General features: G+C 44.9%; 1 protein-coding gene across 1 annotated transcript in view; it reads left to right on the top strand.

The window, feature by feature from the left end:
• cutlet (chromosome transmission fidelity protein 18 homolog) overlaps positions 1-17,248 on the top strand; it is a 163,385-nt gene that overhangs the window by 32,071 nt on the left and 114,066 nt on the right. The window contains exons 7-8 of the mRNA XM_084585871.1: positions 2,090-2,122; positions 16,534-16,631. Coding sequence (XP_084441997.1) covers positions 2,090-2,122; positions 16,534-16,631 — 131 coding nt within the window. The remainder of the gene's footprint in view (positions 1-2,089; positions 2,123-16,533; positions 16,632-17,248) is intronic.

Consider the following 17,248-nt stretch of genomic DNA (forward strand, 5'->3'; position numbering starts at 1 on the left):
GGATAAGAATCTTGCTGCATGCCAGGGGTAGAGGGGGGGGGGGGGGGGGGGTCAAGGGGCAAGTGCATCTTAAGCACCCCGCCGCTGCGGATGTCCATGTATACAGTAACAAAAAAGTCGAGAACAATAATGAGATTGGCAGTAATGAAAAAGCAATCAGCTGTTCCACCTCTAACGAAGAACAAGGTTAATTAAGAAAGCTTTAGAAGCTACAGTGCACTCCTCTTAAACGCAACTCGAAGGGGATTCAAAAAGTGTTTCATTTATCAGAAGTTTCATTTAGCAAGGGACAGACAAGCACAACTTTATTTAAAATGCTTCAGCCCTTACTAATGCGGATGCACAGGAAAAGAGGAATCGTGGTCTGCTTAACTTTCTCGAGCTGCTTTTTTACAAAGTGCCTTGTCTGGTGAACTTTGCATCTTTCTTGTGCAGCCAAATTTCAAAAATTGTCTTAGTCATCCGGGCTCTTCCATTTGCATGGTATGTGACTGGTAGGTGTTGAACGCCCTTGAAGTCACACGGGTGCTTCGACTTTCCAGCAGCTAGGAGCTTCAATTTTTCGTTTCCTGCCATATTTGCACCCATCTATGCAGTAATGCACTCCTTGCTCCGTTTACCACCCATGCAGTCTTCGCCTTGCTTCAATGTGCAGGCTTTGAAGACGCGAGTGCCTTTGATGGAAATTCCTTGTAAAAATGACCCATCTCGTTGACGTTGAAAATGTCTCGTGGTTGATAGCGCTGCAAAATCTCCTGCAGCTGGCCTTGCGGCCAGTCAGTGCAGACAGCTCTGTTCACTGCAGCACTCTCACCTGACATGGTCTTGAATATAAGTTCGTGGCACATTTTAAATCGGCTCAGCCATTCGTTGCTGGTGCTGAAATTATCCGCTCCCATTTGCAGGGCTACCTCCTGCGCTTTCTGTTCCAAAATGGGACTGCTTATAGGAAAACTTGCACTCTCCGCGCCCACTTGAACCACAAAAAAAGAACTCTCTCAAGTTCTTCATGCAACGTTGTCCTCATCCACATTCTGTTTGAAGCAAAAATCCCCATTCTTCACAGCAGCTTGAATCGTAGCTTTGTTTTTCAAAATTCGCAACAGTGTTGATTTTGGGACGTCAAACTTTTAAGCAACTTTAGTTTTTGACAAGCTGCTCCCCTCGAGCTCTTAAAGAATTTCCAATCTTTTTCAAGTGATAGCGTTTTATGTGGTTGTTTCTTCACGCTCTCCATCTTGCTGAAATCGCAGAAACATAGATCGCATTTAGGCCTAACGAAAAATATTGCACTTGTTGTGGATGGTTACTAGATTGGCTTTTTTTCAATTGTAGCATTGGCTATGTAGAATTTTTTCATGATTGTGAGACTACATTTGGGTTGTGCCAGCGCAAATACATATGGCCGGATTTAGATGGGATTGAGCTTTTGTTCCGTTTAACCGAGGGTAACAAATAATTTGTGTTTCAATTAACCGAAGACTTCTACTGTTCGGAAAAAAAGGAAATCAGCCAAACAGCTATATTTAATTTCTTTTATTCATAATTTTCATTTAACCGAGTTTCGTTTATTGGGAGTCTAATGTATGAATAGGGGGAGGGCAGCTGGCAAGGCAAAGTTAAGTAGATGGTGGTACTGTGTGGAAGTGTTAGAATGCTGGCTTTGCACTGTGGCAAAAAATTTTAAAGAATATTTCAGGGCTATGCATTTGAATTCTTGCTAACGTTTTTGCCTTCTCTTTCCAATAACTACATTTGAAGCTTCTTGCACAGTGTTCTCTCAGTGGTTAATTTCTCTGCTCGCTGTTTGCAGTGGAAGGGAGGAGCTTCGCCAATAATGATATGTTGAGCCTGTGTGCTCAAAGTCCTGAAGGCTTTGCAGTCTTTCTGACATTGCTTCATATTACTTCATACGTGGGCTATATTATTGTCTATTGCCCATTGAAATCTATTGCTAAATGTGATAATGACACCTGCGGCAGCAGCTTAATTTTTTCTGAAGCGCAGTTGTTAGTATGCTGACTATACTGTGTGGGCCTTTATGGTCTTGTTATGTTTGCTTATTTTCGTTTGTTTATCTTTGCTATAGGAACTGGATGAACACAAAAGGCCTCAGCAAAAGGCAAGTCCTGGTACTTTTGCACCACTCGAAACTGATTCATGAAATTCGTCGCACCACTGGACATTATAACCATTTTGTTATCTCGGCAAGACATTAACAATTCTTACAGTGCATTTCTGCTGTAAATTAGCACAATACAGTGCATTGTTGCAGTCAACAGAAACTTTGTTAACTGTTAATTATACTGCATTCAGACCTCGTTATAATGAGCGGTTAGTGACAACAATGGATTTAAGTAGAGGTCAGATTTTTTTTTTTTGTTTCAAATGTGGAAAACCTAAAGAAAGTAAGGCTGATTCAACTTTAAAAATGTAGCTTTAGGGGGGAGGCTACCCTTGAACACCAATTTTATTTCATGAGATATTTGAATGAAATTTTCAGGGCAGGCTTATAATACAAACATTTGAAGAACTACCAAGTTTCATGGAGCCTGGCTCATTGGTTCTCAAGTTAGAGGAGTATATAAAGATGGTTTACATAGCTCCCTTGAGGCAGGCCTGGGAAATTTGCAAAACATTCTGAGACTGTGAAATTCGTTATGGTCATTCCTAGATAGCTACCCCAGGGCAAAGCAATTCTCTTTTTCCAAATTTCTTCGCTGAAAAATTCTAGCACAGCCCCAAAATCAGTGTTATTAATCAGATCAGGGCCTGCTTGCACGAACATGAGGGTATAAGTCCAGTCTTAAGACCGAGTCTAGTCTTATCCGAATCTAAAATAAGGCTGGGCTTCCTGGCGGCCACCGGGCACTTTCACGAACCGATAAGACTGAACTACAGTCCAGACTTATTGAAGACTGTAGGTACTTTTGGTCCCTAGGCGAGTATTTTAGCCACCGGCAGGGAATGAGATGGGGAGCTGGCGGAAGTCGGCCGGCGGTTCGCGGCCGGCGTTTGCGCCGACCGATAGCTGATCACAGTTCCATGTAAACATCCGACTGCTTTTCTTGCGCGCGCTTTTCGAAAATTGAAAACGGAACTTTTTGACAGTGCTGCCTGTCTGAGCGTGTATAAAATTTATATAACAGTGCGAGACACTGGCTATGAGGCTTCGCTCAGTTGCGTTCTACAATTCCCTGACCGATTTCAACACGAGGATAATGTATTTAATCCCAGCTGAAATGCAGAGCCGAAGCACGCAGGAGAGTGAGTAGATGTCTCCAGCGCTCACCGACCTCTTGAGTTCGGTGAGCTCCCCTCGTTTCTTCTCAGGCACCTCCCTGTGTAGGTCGTAGAAATTCATCAAAGCAAGCCCCCCCCCCCTCCCCCCCCCCTCCTGTGCCCGCATTTTAAGCATCGTAACTTGTTTCTGCCTGCTCTGTCCTGAAGGTTTGCTTTGAAGTCCAATTCGCTCTGCACTCAACCACGCAGTGCGAATGAAGTAGCATTTTTTTTTCTTTTTAACACTATAATGCAGCAATCGCGCCCAACGACTGGTAGCAAAACATCATATCAAAAGCACATATTTCCAAAAATGCGGTGGGCGCCTCCAGGCTCATATTTTGAACCCTTTCTAATTTTAAGGGGAGATGCTACTCGAAGACACTTTTTCTTTAATATTTGACTTAGAGCTATGAAACTCTGGTAATAATTCAGTTTTTTATGCTGATTTCAAATCTGCAATTAGTTTTATTGTAAGTTGCATAGTTTTTGTTCTGTTCAGTGACAGTGTGTAAAATATACACTCTTTTGCCCCCCTTCTTTGTCATACTAAACTTCCATAAACACACATTGTTGATGGCTCATTTTGATCCATATAAACTGTAGAGTGCCAAAAACTAATAATAAAGTACATATAAAGTATGCTAATGATGTGAAAAATTTGAACCTGGCAAGTCTACATTGTCAAGACACCACCATGTGGTAATTATTTTTTTTGTAAATATTTGATCAGTATTTATTCTTGAAAGAGATAACGGCACTCCTCACACCTCAGAGAAAATGTGTGCAAAATTTCATTCAGATATGAGCATCAGAAGTACCAAAAACATGAAGGGCAAACGCTGAAAATTGCCCAAAATTGCATTTTGAGAAAAATGCATTTGAAGTTAAAATTGCATGTTTATTTAAAAAAGAGGGCTTCAATTCCTATCAAACTTTGGAACAAAAGAAGAAAATTGTCCATAAAGCAGCCACTGGCACTAGAAACTTCCTGCAGCATATGTCGCTCACTCATGACCCTTGCGAGTGGACACCGACATGCGCTTTTTTTCTTCAGAGTGCGGCGATTTGCGTTCGCTTCCGCAGTCAGCTTCAAGGACATTTGTTTCTGCATTGTTATTTCTCTGGATGTGCCAAGCTATGATGCATTGGCTTGTGGAGTCCAATAATTGAGGAAAATCGCACTAGCTGCTCATATCCAATTCCTATAAAACAGGCCGCCACAGCAGCTTTGACGGGGATGGCGAAGCTTTCATCTGAGCTCCCGCTGTCAATCTCTGCTCGCATCCTTGCTCGCATCCCTGCACGCCATAACTCGCCGCAATCAGTATGTTGTGGAAAGCACACATTGCGGGCAGGCAGAGTTCTCACAGAGTAGTTCAAGAAACGAAGCGAGTCTGCGCTTTGCGGCCGGTTCCCGAATACTGGAAGTCCTGAACGCTGGCTTGGGCAAGTCGCGCCGCCCACAAGAACGTTCACCGCTGCCAAGTCAGTAACTACAGATGACGCCTCATCGCAGGCTATTTCCTCACCTTAGAAATGCCCAATCTTTTTTTCCGAGGCACTCACACAATCTAACGCCGCTTCAAATTCCTCGGAGGCATCTGAAACGCTGGAGGGATCGGCGTCGGTTCCACTAGGCCTAACTGCCACAGGTCAAGTTGTCACTGGACGAGCCTTCTCTTTCGATTTTCGCCAACGTCCTCTATATTTGTGAACAGAACGGTATTTCACTCCTCAGTGACTGCGCTGGTTCAATTGTGCTTCATCCATGACGAAGATAAAGTTGCCGAACGATCGTCACTCGGAAACGCACCTCGACGTAGCATGGAGCCAGCAAGTGGGCTTCGCCACATGCGCGTGCGCGGCGGCCAATGGCAAGGCTTGATTCGTACCACGTGATTTAAAAAACCAGTCGCAGCGCTCGAAAAACGCGACGTAGGCATGCTTTTTTTTTATTATTGCTTGCGTTTTAGACGCCGGGCAACTGTGGTGATTGGGAGAATGCGGCTTGGCTGATCTCCTCACGTGATCCGCAACGGTGATCAACTGCGCTTTGCCGACCGCGGGACGCTCGAAGATAGTATACTTTCGGTCATTTAACCGCCACTGTGTGCTCTTTAAACGTAATTTCAGCCCATTTCCTGTTTAAACTCAGCTTTGATTTTTATTTTCATGAAAGTAGAGATACTAAACTTGACAAAACAAGTAAAAATAAAAAATCAGTCATTTTCGAAAGAACCCGCGTTTTTCGACCCGCATCTCCCCTTAACAATGACTTTGCCTTTTCCGAGAAAAAAAAAAAGGTAGCAACCACGTGAGCACCCTTGGGTACATTTGCTCTCAATTCCTCTTTTAAAGCGCCTGGTATTGCTAAAGGCGTCCGTCTAATTATTAATGTATATTTTATTTCTAGTCGACGAGTGGAGTTCAGACCAATTGCCATTCCATTGAGCAACAGGCATCCTGTGCGTTTCGGCGTTTTGAAAGTGCGAGGCAAGCGTGACTGCGCCAAGGATCGAGAGAGGCATAGGAGATAAATGAAAAAGACAAAAGACTGCCGGAGGGTTCTCGCTTGGGAAAGGAGAGTGAACTGCATATACACAGAGGCGATGCGGCGGCGCAGCCGCTGACGGGTGTCGTCTGACACGTTCCCGTCCAGGTGTTTGCGATGGGTATCGGGTTGGGTGTTTCCAGGATACACGCACATACATAGGCCCGGTCCAACGTCAAAATCCGCACATGAGTGCCGCCGATCGCACCCACAACGCGCGAAAAACTGGCGACCGCGTAGAAATCTCCTTGTACATCTCGCAGCTCATTCTGCGACGGCCAACTGGGGAAAAAAAAGCGTAGTGATGCTTAGTTCCCCGGCTATGTCATGCGCAGGCTTGCACACCCTCGCGCGCGCACATACGATGAAAAGCACGTCGGCCGAACTAAGTCGCGAAATGCGCACGGTGAGTGATACCTTTGCGTTACTCTGCGTGTCCAGTATATAGGTTCGAAAGCAGGTATATGCAGGTACTACATACACATTTGAGAGATTCTACGTACAGCCCGCATGCTCAGCTGCTCCGACCGTAAGCTAACGCGCTGAGTCAAGATAAGCAAGCGGCAATGAAACAAGCGAGGGAAGCAGATAAAGAGGCTTACCGGATCCAGTCTTTGGTGCGGTGGACGAGGACGAGAGCAACTCGACATACTATGCGGCTTGCTGTCGATTTGTGGGCCCCGATCATATATCCGGCAGTAATCAACCGGAGGCAAAAACTTTGAGCGCCAGCATCACCTGCAGCTCGGCGCTCAAAGCACCGCTCCGGTGCGTCGGGCGCTCGATTTCAGGACGAAGCATGTCGGCAATGAGCCGCCCCGCCCGAAGTGTAGGCGCCGCTGCAGCTGCTCCTCGCTGAACGAATCGAGAGGATTCGTCCTGTCACTCAACACACGTTCGCGGCGCAGCAAGAGTTCGGCGAGCATCTCGAGGCAGACCAAGCGCAGGGCAGCCATGCTGGACTGACTATAAGACTGGGATAAGACTGCTCGAGGCAGCCTAGGCTCCAGTCTTATTCCAGTCTTAAGTTTCTGTCTTATTCCAGTCTAGTTTGTTTAGTGCAAGCGTCTTATCGGCTAGGGAATGTTTAGACTCCAATAAGATTTGATTAAGCCTGAAGATCAGAATAAGACTAGACTTAAATGTTTCGTGCAAGCGGGCCCTGTATTAACCAAATTTTAATTCGTCATTAATTCTACTGGCAATATCTTGAGAACTGCATCGACGCTGCGGGCGTCGATGCAGTTTTGACGGCGCACCTTGTCATGAGGATGGCCTTTGCTTCCATGCACTGAACGCATGTCGCATCTCGAGGCATCGTGAGCGACCACGCAACGTATAACACATTCACGAAACTGTTCAGAGAGCACGTGGAGAGATCGAAATCCGCTGGTTGCAAAAATGGTGAAAGGCCAACAGGACTCACGAAGTACAAAGACAGCCAACAGTGAGAGCAAAGAGCCGGAGCAGATGACGCGGGGAGGCAGCTGACAGAGACCAATGCATCAGCGGATGCAGCAGGCAATAGCAGTTGTTCGATCCCCCGCGTTCTCGCGGAGTGCGCGCTTTGCCCAATCGCAGCCTTAAATTCAAGCGTGGAAAACTTGAAAGCCGTTGCGAGGACCCCAATCGGAAGCAAGCCATGCCTCGACCGCACCGCCATCGCCGCCGCCGAGGGTTGCAAAAGAAAGCGCAAGAATTAACAAACAAAACAAGACCAAGATGGCGGCCTTCTATTCGGCGGGAGAAGAAAGGTGCGCGCACGAAATTTGGGAATTTTTGGCGCTTGCTCGCTGCTCTGCGGCTGCCGCTGTTTGTTATATACAGTAAAATCTCGGTGATGCGAATCCTGTTGATACGAATTTCGGGATGATACGAATTCGCGAAATTCCCCGTCGCAATCACCGTAGCTGGCGGCGGCGTACGCTGCGGGTGCGCACGGACTGGACATCACTGGCTCTGCGATCGCATGTCGCCATCTCCAGTCAGGCTGTACACGCCGCGCGAAGTACGCGGAGACGGGCGGATCGTACATTGCTGGCATCGCGATCGTTTTCCACGCTGCGAAAGATTTGCAGCGGCACGCGGCCGGGAGTAGTAGTCAGCAATGCACTCAGCGGTGGGTGCGCACGGGCTGCACATCGTAGACTTTGCGACCGCTAGTCGCGCTGTACGCATCGCGAGCAGTCTGCGGTGCCGCGGCTGGCACGTCGCCATCTCTTGTCGGGTTGTATGTGCCGCGAGAAGTCCGTGGACGCACACGTCCCGCGCGTCGCCGACATCGCGATCGCTCGTCGCGCAGTGTGCGCCGCGAGTGGCGAGCTGTGACCGCGCAACCTTCTCGAACGTAAACAGATCTGCACGACTGCCTTTCTCATGCTTCTGCATACTTATTTTCGTTCCTTTTTATGATAAAAAAATTTTTTCGCGACCCCGTGAGATTCGTATCACGGAGGTTCGACTGTAATTAATTTCTAGTATTTGTACGACGAGTTGGGCATTGATTATTACCATACCTGCCAACTCTTCCGAATTTTCCGTAAAATATTTTACGAATCTTGCGGGAAGTTTTACGGAAAAGGTTTTATTTTCGGAAAAAAAAAAAAAGTGTGGACATCTATTAACATCATGGCCTCCGAGATATCACCACACACACGGAAGGCTAATCTCGGAGGCCATGTTAACACTATTATGGTACCTTTGGCGGCCGCGAGAGGGCAGCACATATTTGTGATATCATCATCAGCAGCTGCAAACGTTGTAGTGACATCTATCGTCTACTCGGGGGAACACGAATCCATATCCAAAACTCAATACCGCCTCCGCCAGGCTAGTGGCTGTTCCTTTGTTCACGTGTTTGGACAACTTTGGTGTTGGCCTCTGTTTTTGCGTGATCTGCGGCTGCGTCCGACTCAGTGTGACTCTGAAGTTTTAGTAGTAGCGGTTTCGCAGTGCAATGGCGGGCTCAAAGCTGCGACAGTACTTTCAAGTATTTTTGAAGTCGTACGCAGCAGAATTTCCATGTTTCGTGCCGTCTAAGAAAGGAGAGAAGTTCGGATTTTGCACCACGTGTGCCTGTGATGTTAACATTTCACATGGTGGCAAGTCTGACATAAAGATCCACATCGCTTCGAAAAAGCACCAAGGATATGTGCGAGCCGCGGACAGCCAGCCGAGCCTGACAAGTTCTGTTCGCAGTGACAGCGACCTCGGTGTGATTCGTGCAGAATGCCATTTCACGGCGTTTTTAGTTGAACACAACATATGGCTCAGTGTCAGTGATCACGCTGGACCACTTTTCCGGAAAATGTTCCCCAAGTGCGAGGAAGCCAAACGCTACGCCTGTGGACGGTCAAAGACGACAGCAATTGTTCGTGAAATGGCCGCGAACGCAGAGACTCCTTTGCTGGATGCCCTAGAAAAGCAGGTATTTTCGATTGCTGTGGACGGAAGTAACTATAGGGATACGCAGCTTTACCCTATTGTTGCGACATACTTTGTTAAAGAGACCAGTAGAGTTGAAAGCCGCCTCTTTTGCCTCAGTACAATCCAAGGGGAAGCGGCGGGTCAGAAAATTGGAAATCTGATTCTGGACGAAATGAAGTCCCGAAGTTTGCCTCTTGAAAACCTGTTGGCATTGTCTTCGGACAATGCCGAAGACAATGCCCCAGCAGGTGCCACCAGAGTGGCACCTGCTTTGAGCAAGCCTACTCAGAGAAGTTCTTGAAGCAGGCGAAGTCAGCAACTGCAAAAGCGTTGCAAAAATAAATCGTGACACAATGGAGTTTTCGCTCATTACTCTACAGAACACGGATTTTGCTTGTGGGTGAGCGAGCAAGGGTGTCGCTAAAGATAAATTCTTGGAAAGTAAAAAAAAAAAAAAAAAGCCCCCCCCCCCTCCTCCCCCCCCTGTCCGCGGAGGTTTTACGAATTTTGAAATCTTCAGGTTGGCAGGTATGATTATTACAGAAAGGATAGTTTATAAGACATACTACCGGAAAATATAATCTTCAAAAAATCAACTGTTTCACGATTTTTCGGTTTTCAAAGCTCGCTGAAGTGAAGAAGATTAACATGACATGCATGTCGCAGCTAGTTGGCTATAAAGTAGGAGGTACACTCATTTGTTGGAGATAATTAGCAAAGCGCAGGAACCAGGGTACGTTAAGATAGTGTACCATTGTATTAAGTATCACAGTTATGCATTCTGAGACATTCCTCCTTTGCCTTGCACGCTTCTAAAGGCTCTGTAGCTGAACCTCATTGCCCTACGTGTCTGCTAGCGTAGTGCTGTTCACTGTCAGCACCGTTACTTAGTTAATCAAGTGTTAGCATAGCCTGTGAGGACACAACCATGCACAGTCAAACCTCAATATTACGAAGTCCTGCTTGCAGCTGAAAATTTTGTTAAATTGTGAATTTCATAATGTCGAGGTTGCTTTGTTTTAGCTGCCCAAATGAAGTGACAGGTTCTGGGGAACACTGCTGGGAACGTGTAAATTGCGAATTCAGGAAACAAGCAAAAACTTGTAACAATAGTAATAGCGCTAGGAAGGGTACGCCGGATGTTATTTTGTTAATCAGGAGCATATAATGAGCGATAACAAATGGACGCGAACTCATAATTTTTTTCCGCGTGCGCAAAGAACGAGTGCAGCACCTAGTACTCAAAGCCACCACCAGATGTCGTTATTGGTATCTTCACCTTCCAATGTTTGCAAACGGAGACAAGAGCCATTATAGTTAATACGAGTCTCTAAATCAGCTCATCTAGGGACTTTAACGGGGACGCTGTCGTATTATAATGAACTAGATGAATCTTATGTCCGCATCGCCCACGCTGGCGCGGCTACCTTGGGCGCGGCAATCTTTTTGCTCAGGCTTCACGTACGCGTACCGTATTTGCTTGCATATGAGCCCACCTCCAACTTTTGCCACTGAGAATTTAAAAAAAAGAAAAAAGCTAGTCAGTAGCGCGACCCTTCATTTCGCGTCGTCTCAGTCCACAGTGTATTTCTTGGTAGCGTGCCAAAGTGCCGCACAGCGGGTGGGAGGCCGGTGCGAACTTGGCAGAGTGCCAGCGGCTTTGAGAGGAGTGCCTGCAGTGGCTTGCTCGGTTTATCCCATTACGCAAGCCTGGTTTTCAGTATGTTCGCTTTATCATGTAGCGACTGGGGTGGGCGCCATCCGCTATCACAAAATCATTGGAACGTGTGATAGCAGCAAGCGCGTTTTGACTTGAACAATGCTAAAATAGGGCGTCATGATTGCGGCTGACCATGTGCTTTCTTTGATGATTGATGGCTAGGATGGACGACTCGTAAAAAAAAACAATCTCCACCTTTCCCGCGCATTTAACCCTCCCCTCAAACTCACGTTTTTTATGTTCTGTCTCACCTCAACGGTTAAGCAGCAGTTTAATCATAGTCGTCAGTATGCAGATCGCTTGATGCCATGCCCTGCATCCGCCTTTACAAGCTAACATCCATTGCATCTTTTAGTGGCTTCATCATTTACCTTCCATTAATATTAAAATTTTTTTTATTGGTCTTGGCATTTTCTTTTGCAAGCACAGCTACATTATTGTACATCTGTATTGTCAAGACGTTTAAAAGTTTTCCTGTCTCAATTGCTGGCTTTTTTTCGGTAAAAATATGCACAAAGTTTGCACGTGTGGGTAACATTTGTCTTGTAGTAAGTTATATACAACACTATGCGCCTGGTTCAGCTGCATATGGCTCATACCCATAATTATATTTTCAGAGAATGAGAAACTGGCAGACCATGTTGCTTCTGAAGGGTGGAGCCATCTGGAGAGGAAAGTGTATTCAGAGTACCAAATTCTCCGTCGTCAAATTTCTACCTCGCATTATATACGGATCCAAACAATTTTCGGTTCAAATTCACAGTTCCAGTTTCGTTTATTGCTCAGCGCTATCATCATCAATACTCTTTTTGAAGGTTGCGTCACCTTGTGGTGGCATCGGTAGCCTTAATTTTTTGTTTGCTGTTGCTGGGCCATTTTGATTACGTTGACTTGTGGAAGCAAACGCATTGAAAGAATGGAAAAATTTCCCACCATATCAGGAGCGTGAAGACAGTATTCAGCTACGAAACAAAAGTCACTGGAGAGTGCAAGCTCTGCGTGCAATTTCACTGTAAGCGAGTGAGCAGTTAAGGTGGGAAAATTTTTGAAAATCTTCACAGTAAATGTTAACATAGGTACTGTATATGTGCTTTGGCAGTAACTATCCATCATTTATGAAATAATTTGAGGTAAATTCCACTTCCACCGCTCTGGACAACTGTGGTCCTGGCGAGCACTCTCATAGGTTACATCTAACGTAACTACCCAAGAATGTATTGGATTGAAGGCACCACCATGGCTCCCAAGAATGTATTGGATTGAAGGCACCACCATGGCTCACTCAATAGAGCATCAAAGGTGCTATTCTGAGAGGTCATGGGTTTGGATCCCATCGGTGGCATGTGGTTTTTTCTTCTGCTTTCTGGTCAGTTGCCTCCATGGTTATGTTATTATTTCACATTCATCAGCGCGCGCGCACGCACATAAGCACACACGCACGCGCACACTCAGACACACACACACACACACACACACACACACACACAAACAAACAAACAAATTCCCTTATGCTTTTTTTTTGGTGCCAGTGGCTGTTGGCTCTCTCTGTATGTGTGCATCTCACAATGCCCCCCCCCCCCCTCCCCCCAATTTTTTTACATCTGTTGGCTGTTTGGCCCAGTTCTCGGTTATTCCAATTAACTGCATTAGGCATTTCATGCGGAGTATGCTGATTTGCATGGAAAGAATGCTGCATGGTCTGTTCAAAAAGTAAAGGAGAAGTGAGAAATAGGAAAGAAATGGCCAAACATTCACAGCACTGTGCAGCACAAAGCGTGAGGCAGTGGTGCCAAGAATTGGAGGCACAGCGCTTGACTGCTGCACGCATTTCTCATCTATTGCCTTTGAAAAAACAGAAACAGTGGAAGATGACGCCGTGTCCATGCAAGGACTTCGTTTCACATGAAATCAAACTCGGCTGTGTTCGTAATCACATTGATATCACGCTTAATAAGAGGTACTTCCGCAAGATTTATGTCAAAAAAATTTTATAAATGAAAAAAAAAATGGCACAAGGAGACAATGCAACAGATGTTTGGTTTGGGCTAGTTGGTAGCAATTTCTTGAAAACACAGCGCAAATAAAGACAAGGACAACACAGATGTAGACAGGACAGGTGCTAGCTTGCACTTTTATTTTGGAAAAACCATCACATCTAATATATAGTAGCTATTGCCACTATCAGTCAGTGAGCATGCACATACAAGAGCACAATAAAAAAAACACTTGGTGGATAAAGAAAAGAAAAAAGGAAATGGAATTAAATACACGGTGTTGGGGGTCACAAACAAAAAGGAGACATGCCTTGTTAAACCGAATCACTTTTAAAAGCCCTTGGCCACCCATTGGTGTTAACCTATATGCATGCTTTCCACAAGCATCTAGTGGTTGCATTTGATACAGAACAACATCACTTCTAGTATTTATGCTTTTATTCACGTTTTCTTGTATGTTTTACTTTTCTAGATATTCTCACTCTTCATAATTGTTTTTCCATACGCCATTCTTATTTTACCTGTGTTCATATCACATGATTGTTTTAGCGTGGAGCCATGTACACTCCTGTTTTTAAAATTTTTCTTGATTGTCTCTCCCTTTTTTTTTCCATTTTCGATTTTTTTTGCTACTTTTGTTCTTTTTACTTCTTGAATTCTAATATTTAGGTTTGGTTTGGTTTGTGGGGTTTAACGTCCCAAAGCAACTCAGGCCATGAGAGACGCGAATTCTAATATTTAATTGGTTTTCTATTCTTTCGTTAAATTGCATAATTGCTCTGCTGGAGCTAAAGTCAAAAGGTAAACATGCCGTTATCAGCGTCTTGGCGCACTGCCAAGAAATGTGTTGTGGACACTGACTTACGGCGCGAAAGGGATGGATGCGCCAACGACTGACGCCTTTTCTTTTTTTTTTTTTTTTTCAGATTCGTAGGCACAAATTGGGGCTGGGTGGGTTCATTATGCGAGGTGGGTTCATTATGCGAGTGAGTTCGTTATGCGACTAAATAGGTACATTTATCGTAATACAAATGGTTCTTGTCAGTTTTTTCGAGGCCATTCGATAATTCGAACATAGGATAATTCGAACTTTATTCCTGGTCCCGTGGAGTTCGAATTAATGAGCTTTTACTGTATTACATGTCTTGCCTTTTTCTTCTTTTGCTTGATATAGCTAACAACTTATGATTGTTTTTAGCCTAAGAGCCTTGCACACTCCTTTCATATTTCATCTTTTCACTTTATCCTCATTCTGTTTGTTTTGTTTTCTTCGTTTCACCCATGTTATTTCTTTTCTTCTTCTACCAAGTGTTTTCTTTATTGTGCTCTTGTATGCACATGCTCATTGACTGATAGTGGCAATGGCTCCTATACAACGAGAAGGGGTAACCCGGAAAGCCCAAACCATGTGGTAGAGCTTTGCTTGCTCTCTGCAATGGGGGTAGCCAGGGGAATAAAGGGACGGGTACAAGAGCTTTAGGAGAGAAGGTGAAAGAAGGGTATTAGTTTGTAGATGGTGGTAAGTTGCTGCCTCTTGGGTAGACAGGGGGAGAGTAGGGGGTGGTAGTATAGGGCGGTACAGCCTTTAGTGTTAAAGCAGTTCTGTGTATATATAAGAAAGAATCGGGGAGGCATACGTGTGATCCGGGAAAGGGGAGGCTCAAGGAAGGGGCACGTGAGCGTGTCGATGGCAGCTTCATGGCCGGGCATCGACTGGTGTCCCGCAATCCAGATCACACTGGTCATTTGCAGAGGGTTGGCGAGGAGGATCTGAAGGCTGGCGGCATCGATGCGTCCGCGAAGATAGTTATGGCAGGCCTTGCGGGAATCTCACATGATGGTAGCTTGTGCATTAGTGGCGGCGGCCGAAGCGATGGAAGCAGCCGCAATACTCGGTTCAGTGGTGCAAAGAGAGGCACAGTTGAGCGTACCCGCTGGGGTTGTCACGGTAATGGCCATGTGATCATTATCAAGGCCAGCAAATACCCACCCGGAAAATATATCAGAATCGACGAATGTCCTTGGAGGATACTGCCTCACCTTGAGCGTTTTGGACGAGCAGCACTTATCTGTGGTTTAGTCGTGTGCTGCTCGGCAGGTGGCACCATTGACTTATTAATTGCTTTTTGCTCTATCGCTTGAAAGCTTTTTTTATACGGCAACCTGGATTATAAAAATGGCGAGAAATGTATTGCTGGTCGGTCGTCGCGGAAGAGAAGCTTTTCTTTATCACTTTTCATCAGAGAATAATTCAGTCTCTGAGGTTTACATTTTTGTCTCAGTAAGTGAGGACTACATTGATGGTAATGATATGCACAGTCCTTCCTATGAAGAAGCTGACAGCTTAGAAGAGGTTGTTGTGAGTGTGTGTCAGTAGATGAAGATTGACATCGACAATGCATTCCGACGAAGCGTGCTTGGTGAAACCTGGACATCACATGTCAATGGAAAAGCTGAAAACTTTCTGGCTGTACTCGTTGTCTAATTATTTATTGTTACTTATCAGCAGGTAGCCAACTTTTATTTATCTAATTTAGCACGTTCTTCTTGCTTCTTGCATGAGGCTGTTGCAGAATTATGAAAAGAAAACTACATATAAGGGGCAGAGTATACATACATAGAACCTTGTGAGTAAAAAGCCAGTATTGGAACTGTAAATCACGAGTTTAACTGTATTTCAAACGAAAAATAAAATAAATTCAGGGCGAAATAATCCCAACAATAACAAGGCGAAAAGATCACTATGTTTTCAGCATAGACTAGACAGCTACAAAACGGAGGCATTCAGAGATGAGCAGTGAGCAGTATTACTGGGCAAATGAATGCCAGTCTCAAATTGTTTGTTGGAAAAAAAAGAACTTAAAAATATCGTTGTGTGCTTGATATTTTTTTAAGTGTTCAGAATGTTGTATCTTTGGGCTTCGAGTTGTTGAAAGTGTAAAGTATTGATTATGGTCAAGGTTCAGTGCTCGAGACGAATTTTAGCCGTGTATTCTTTGCGCAAAAACTAATAGCGGAAAAGTTCAAATGGAGAATCAAGGCGGTAATATTTGTTAAAAACAAATCTTACGGCCTTGCATTGCATGCCTTCCATTTTTCCATATAATGAGCTCTTCATTATGATAACTTAGCTTTTGGTTAAGTTATTTTTTGAGTGTCAGATACTTTCTTTTTATACTACTCGAAGTCATCTGCCCCGCCGTGGTGGTACATTGGTTAAGATGCCCGTCTACTGTGCTGGAGTTAGGGCTGCATTTAGATGGAAGCAAAATGGAGTGGTGTCCGTGTATTGTGCGATGTGAGTGCTCGTTAATCCCGAGTGGTTGAAATTTTTGGAGTCATCCACTACGGCGTCTCTCATAGCCTGAGTCACTTTGGGACATTAAACCCTGCAAACCGAACCAAACTGAAGTCAACAGTAAAAAAAGAACAAAAGAACAAGCAATTTTGGTCAATGCGTAGCCTGTGCAGGCTTCACAATGTACAGGACGAGTGTCTTTTATTATGCTTGTAACAGAATGTTTAATCATCTAATTGCTCTTATTGTGTGGTTGTAGGTGGTCCTCCTGCACGGTCCTCCGGGCCTTGGAAAGACAACGCTGGCTCATGTCATTGCAAGGCATGCCGGCTACAATGTTGTGGAACTCAATGCTAGGTTTGGGTCATTTCATTTTTCTTTACACCTTTAATTCTGTGTGTGCAGATCACGACAAAGCACAGGTGCTTTGTTTTCTTTAGCCATTTCTTGCTGGATTGTCCCTCAGAGTTCATCCCTTTTTCTGAATGGAAGAAACAATGTTTGCAAGCATCTTTATTATAGATGTTGAGCTGAAATGCTCTTTCATTAAGGAGTATTTGTAATCTGAACATTGTCATCAAGTAGGCTTTTGTTTGTGCAAGTGGGAGCAGAATGATAGCACTCCTATGTTAAGCCTTCCCCAAACTGGATGTCACTGGCAGTAGGCTTTTGCTATTTGGCTATAATGGGAAGTGGTATATTTGACACCTGCTAAGCGCTTAATAATGGAATGAGTTTAATGCAGGGCCTAACTGGTTTCATTGCATGCCGTGTGCTTACACGCTTCTTGCAAAACGTCTTCTCAAGTTCAGAATGCATGCAAACATGTTGCACACACGAGTACCGTTAGGGAATTGCGTTCAACTCGTTTCAATCATTAAGTGCCTTGGAGGACATTTACTGGTGGCAAGCAGCTTTAGGGATGCAGTACTACTTGACAGCGTTGGAGGCGTTTGCAGCAGCTGTTGGTAGGT

This window comes from Amblyomma maculatum, unplaced genomic scaffold (assembly GCF_055883805.1).
Source record: "Amblyomma maculatum isolate TAMU_Amacu unplaced genomic scaffold, ASM5588380v1 scaffold_13, whole genome shotgun sequence".
NCBI lineage: Eukaryota > Metazoa > Arthropoda > Arachnida > Ixodida > Ixodidae > Amblyomma > Amblyomma maculatum.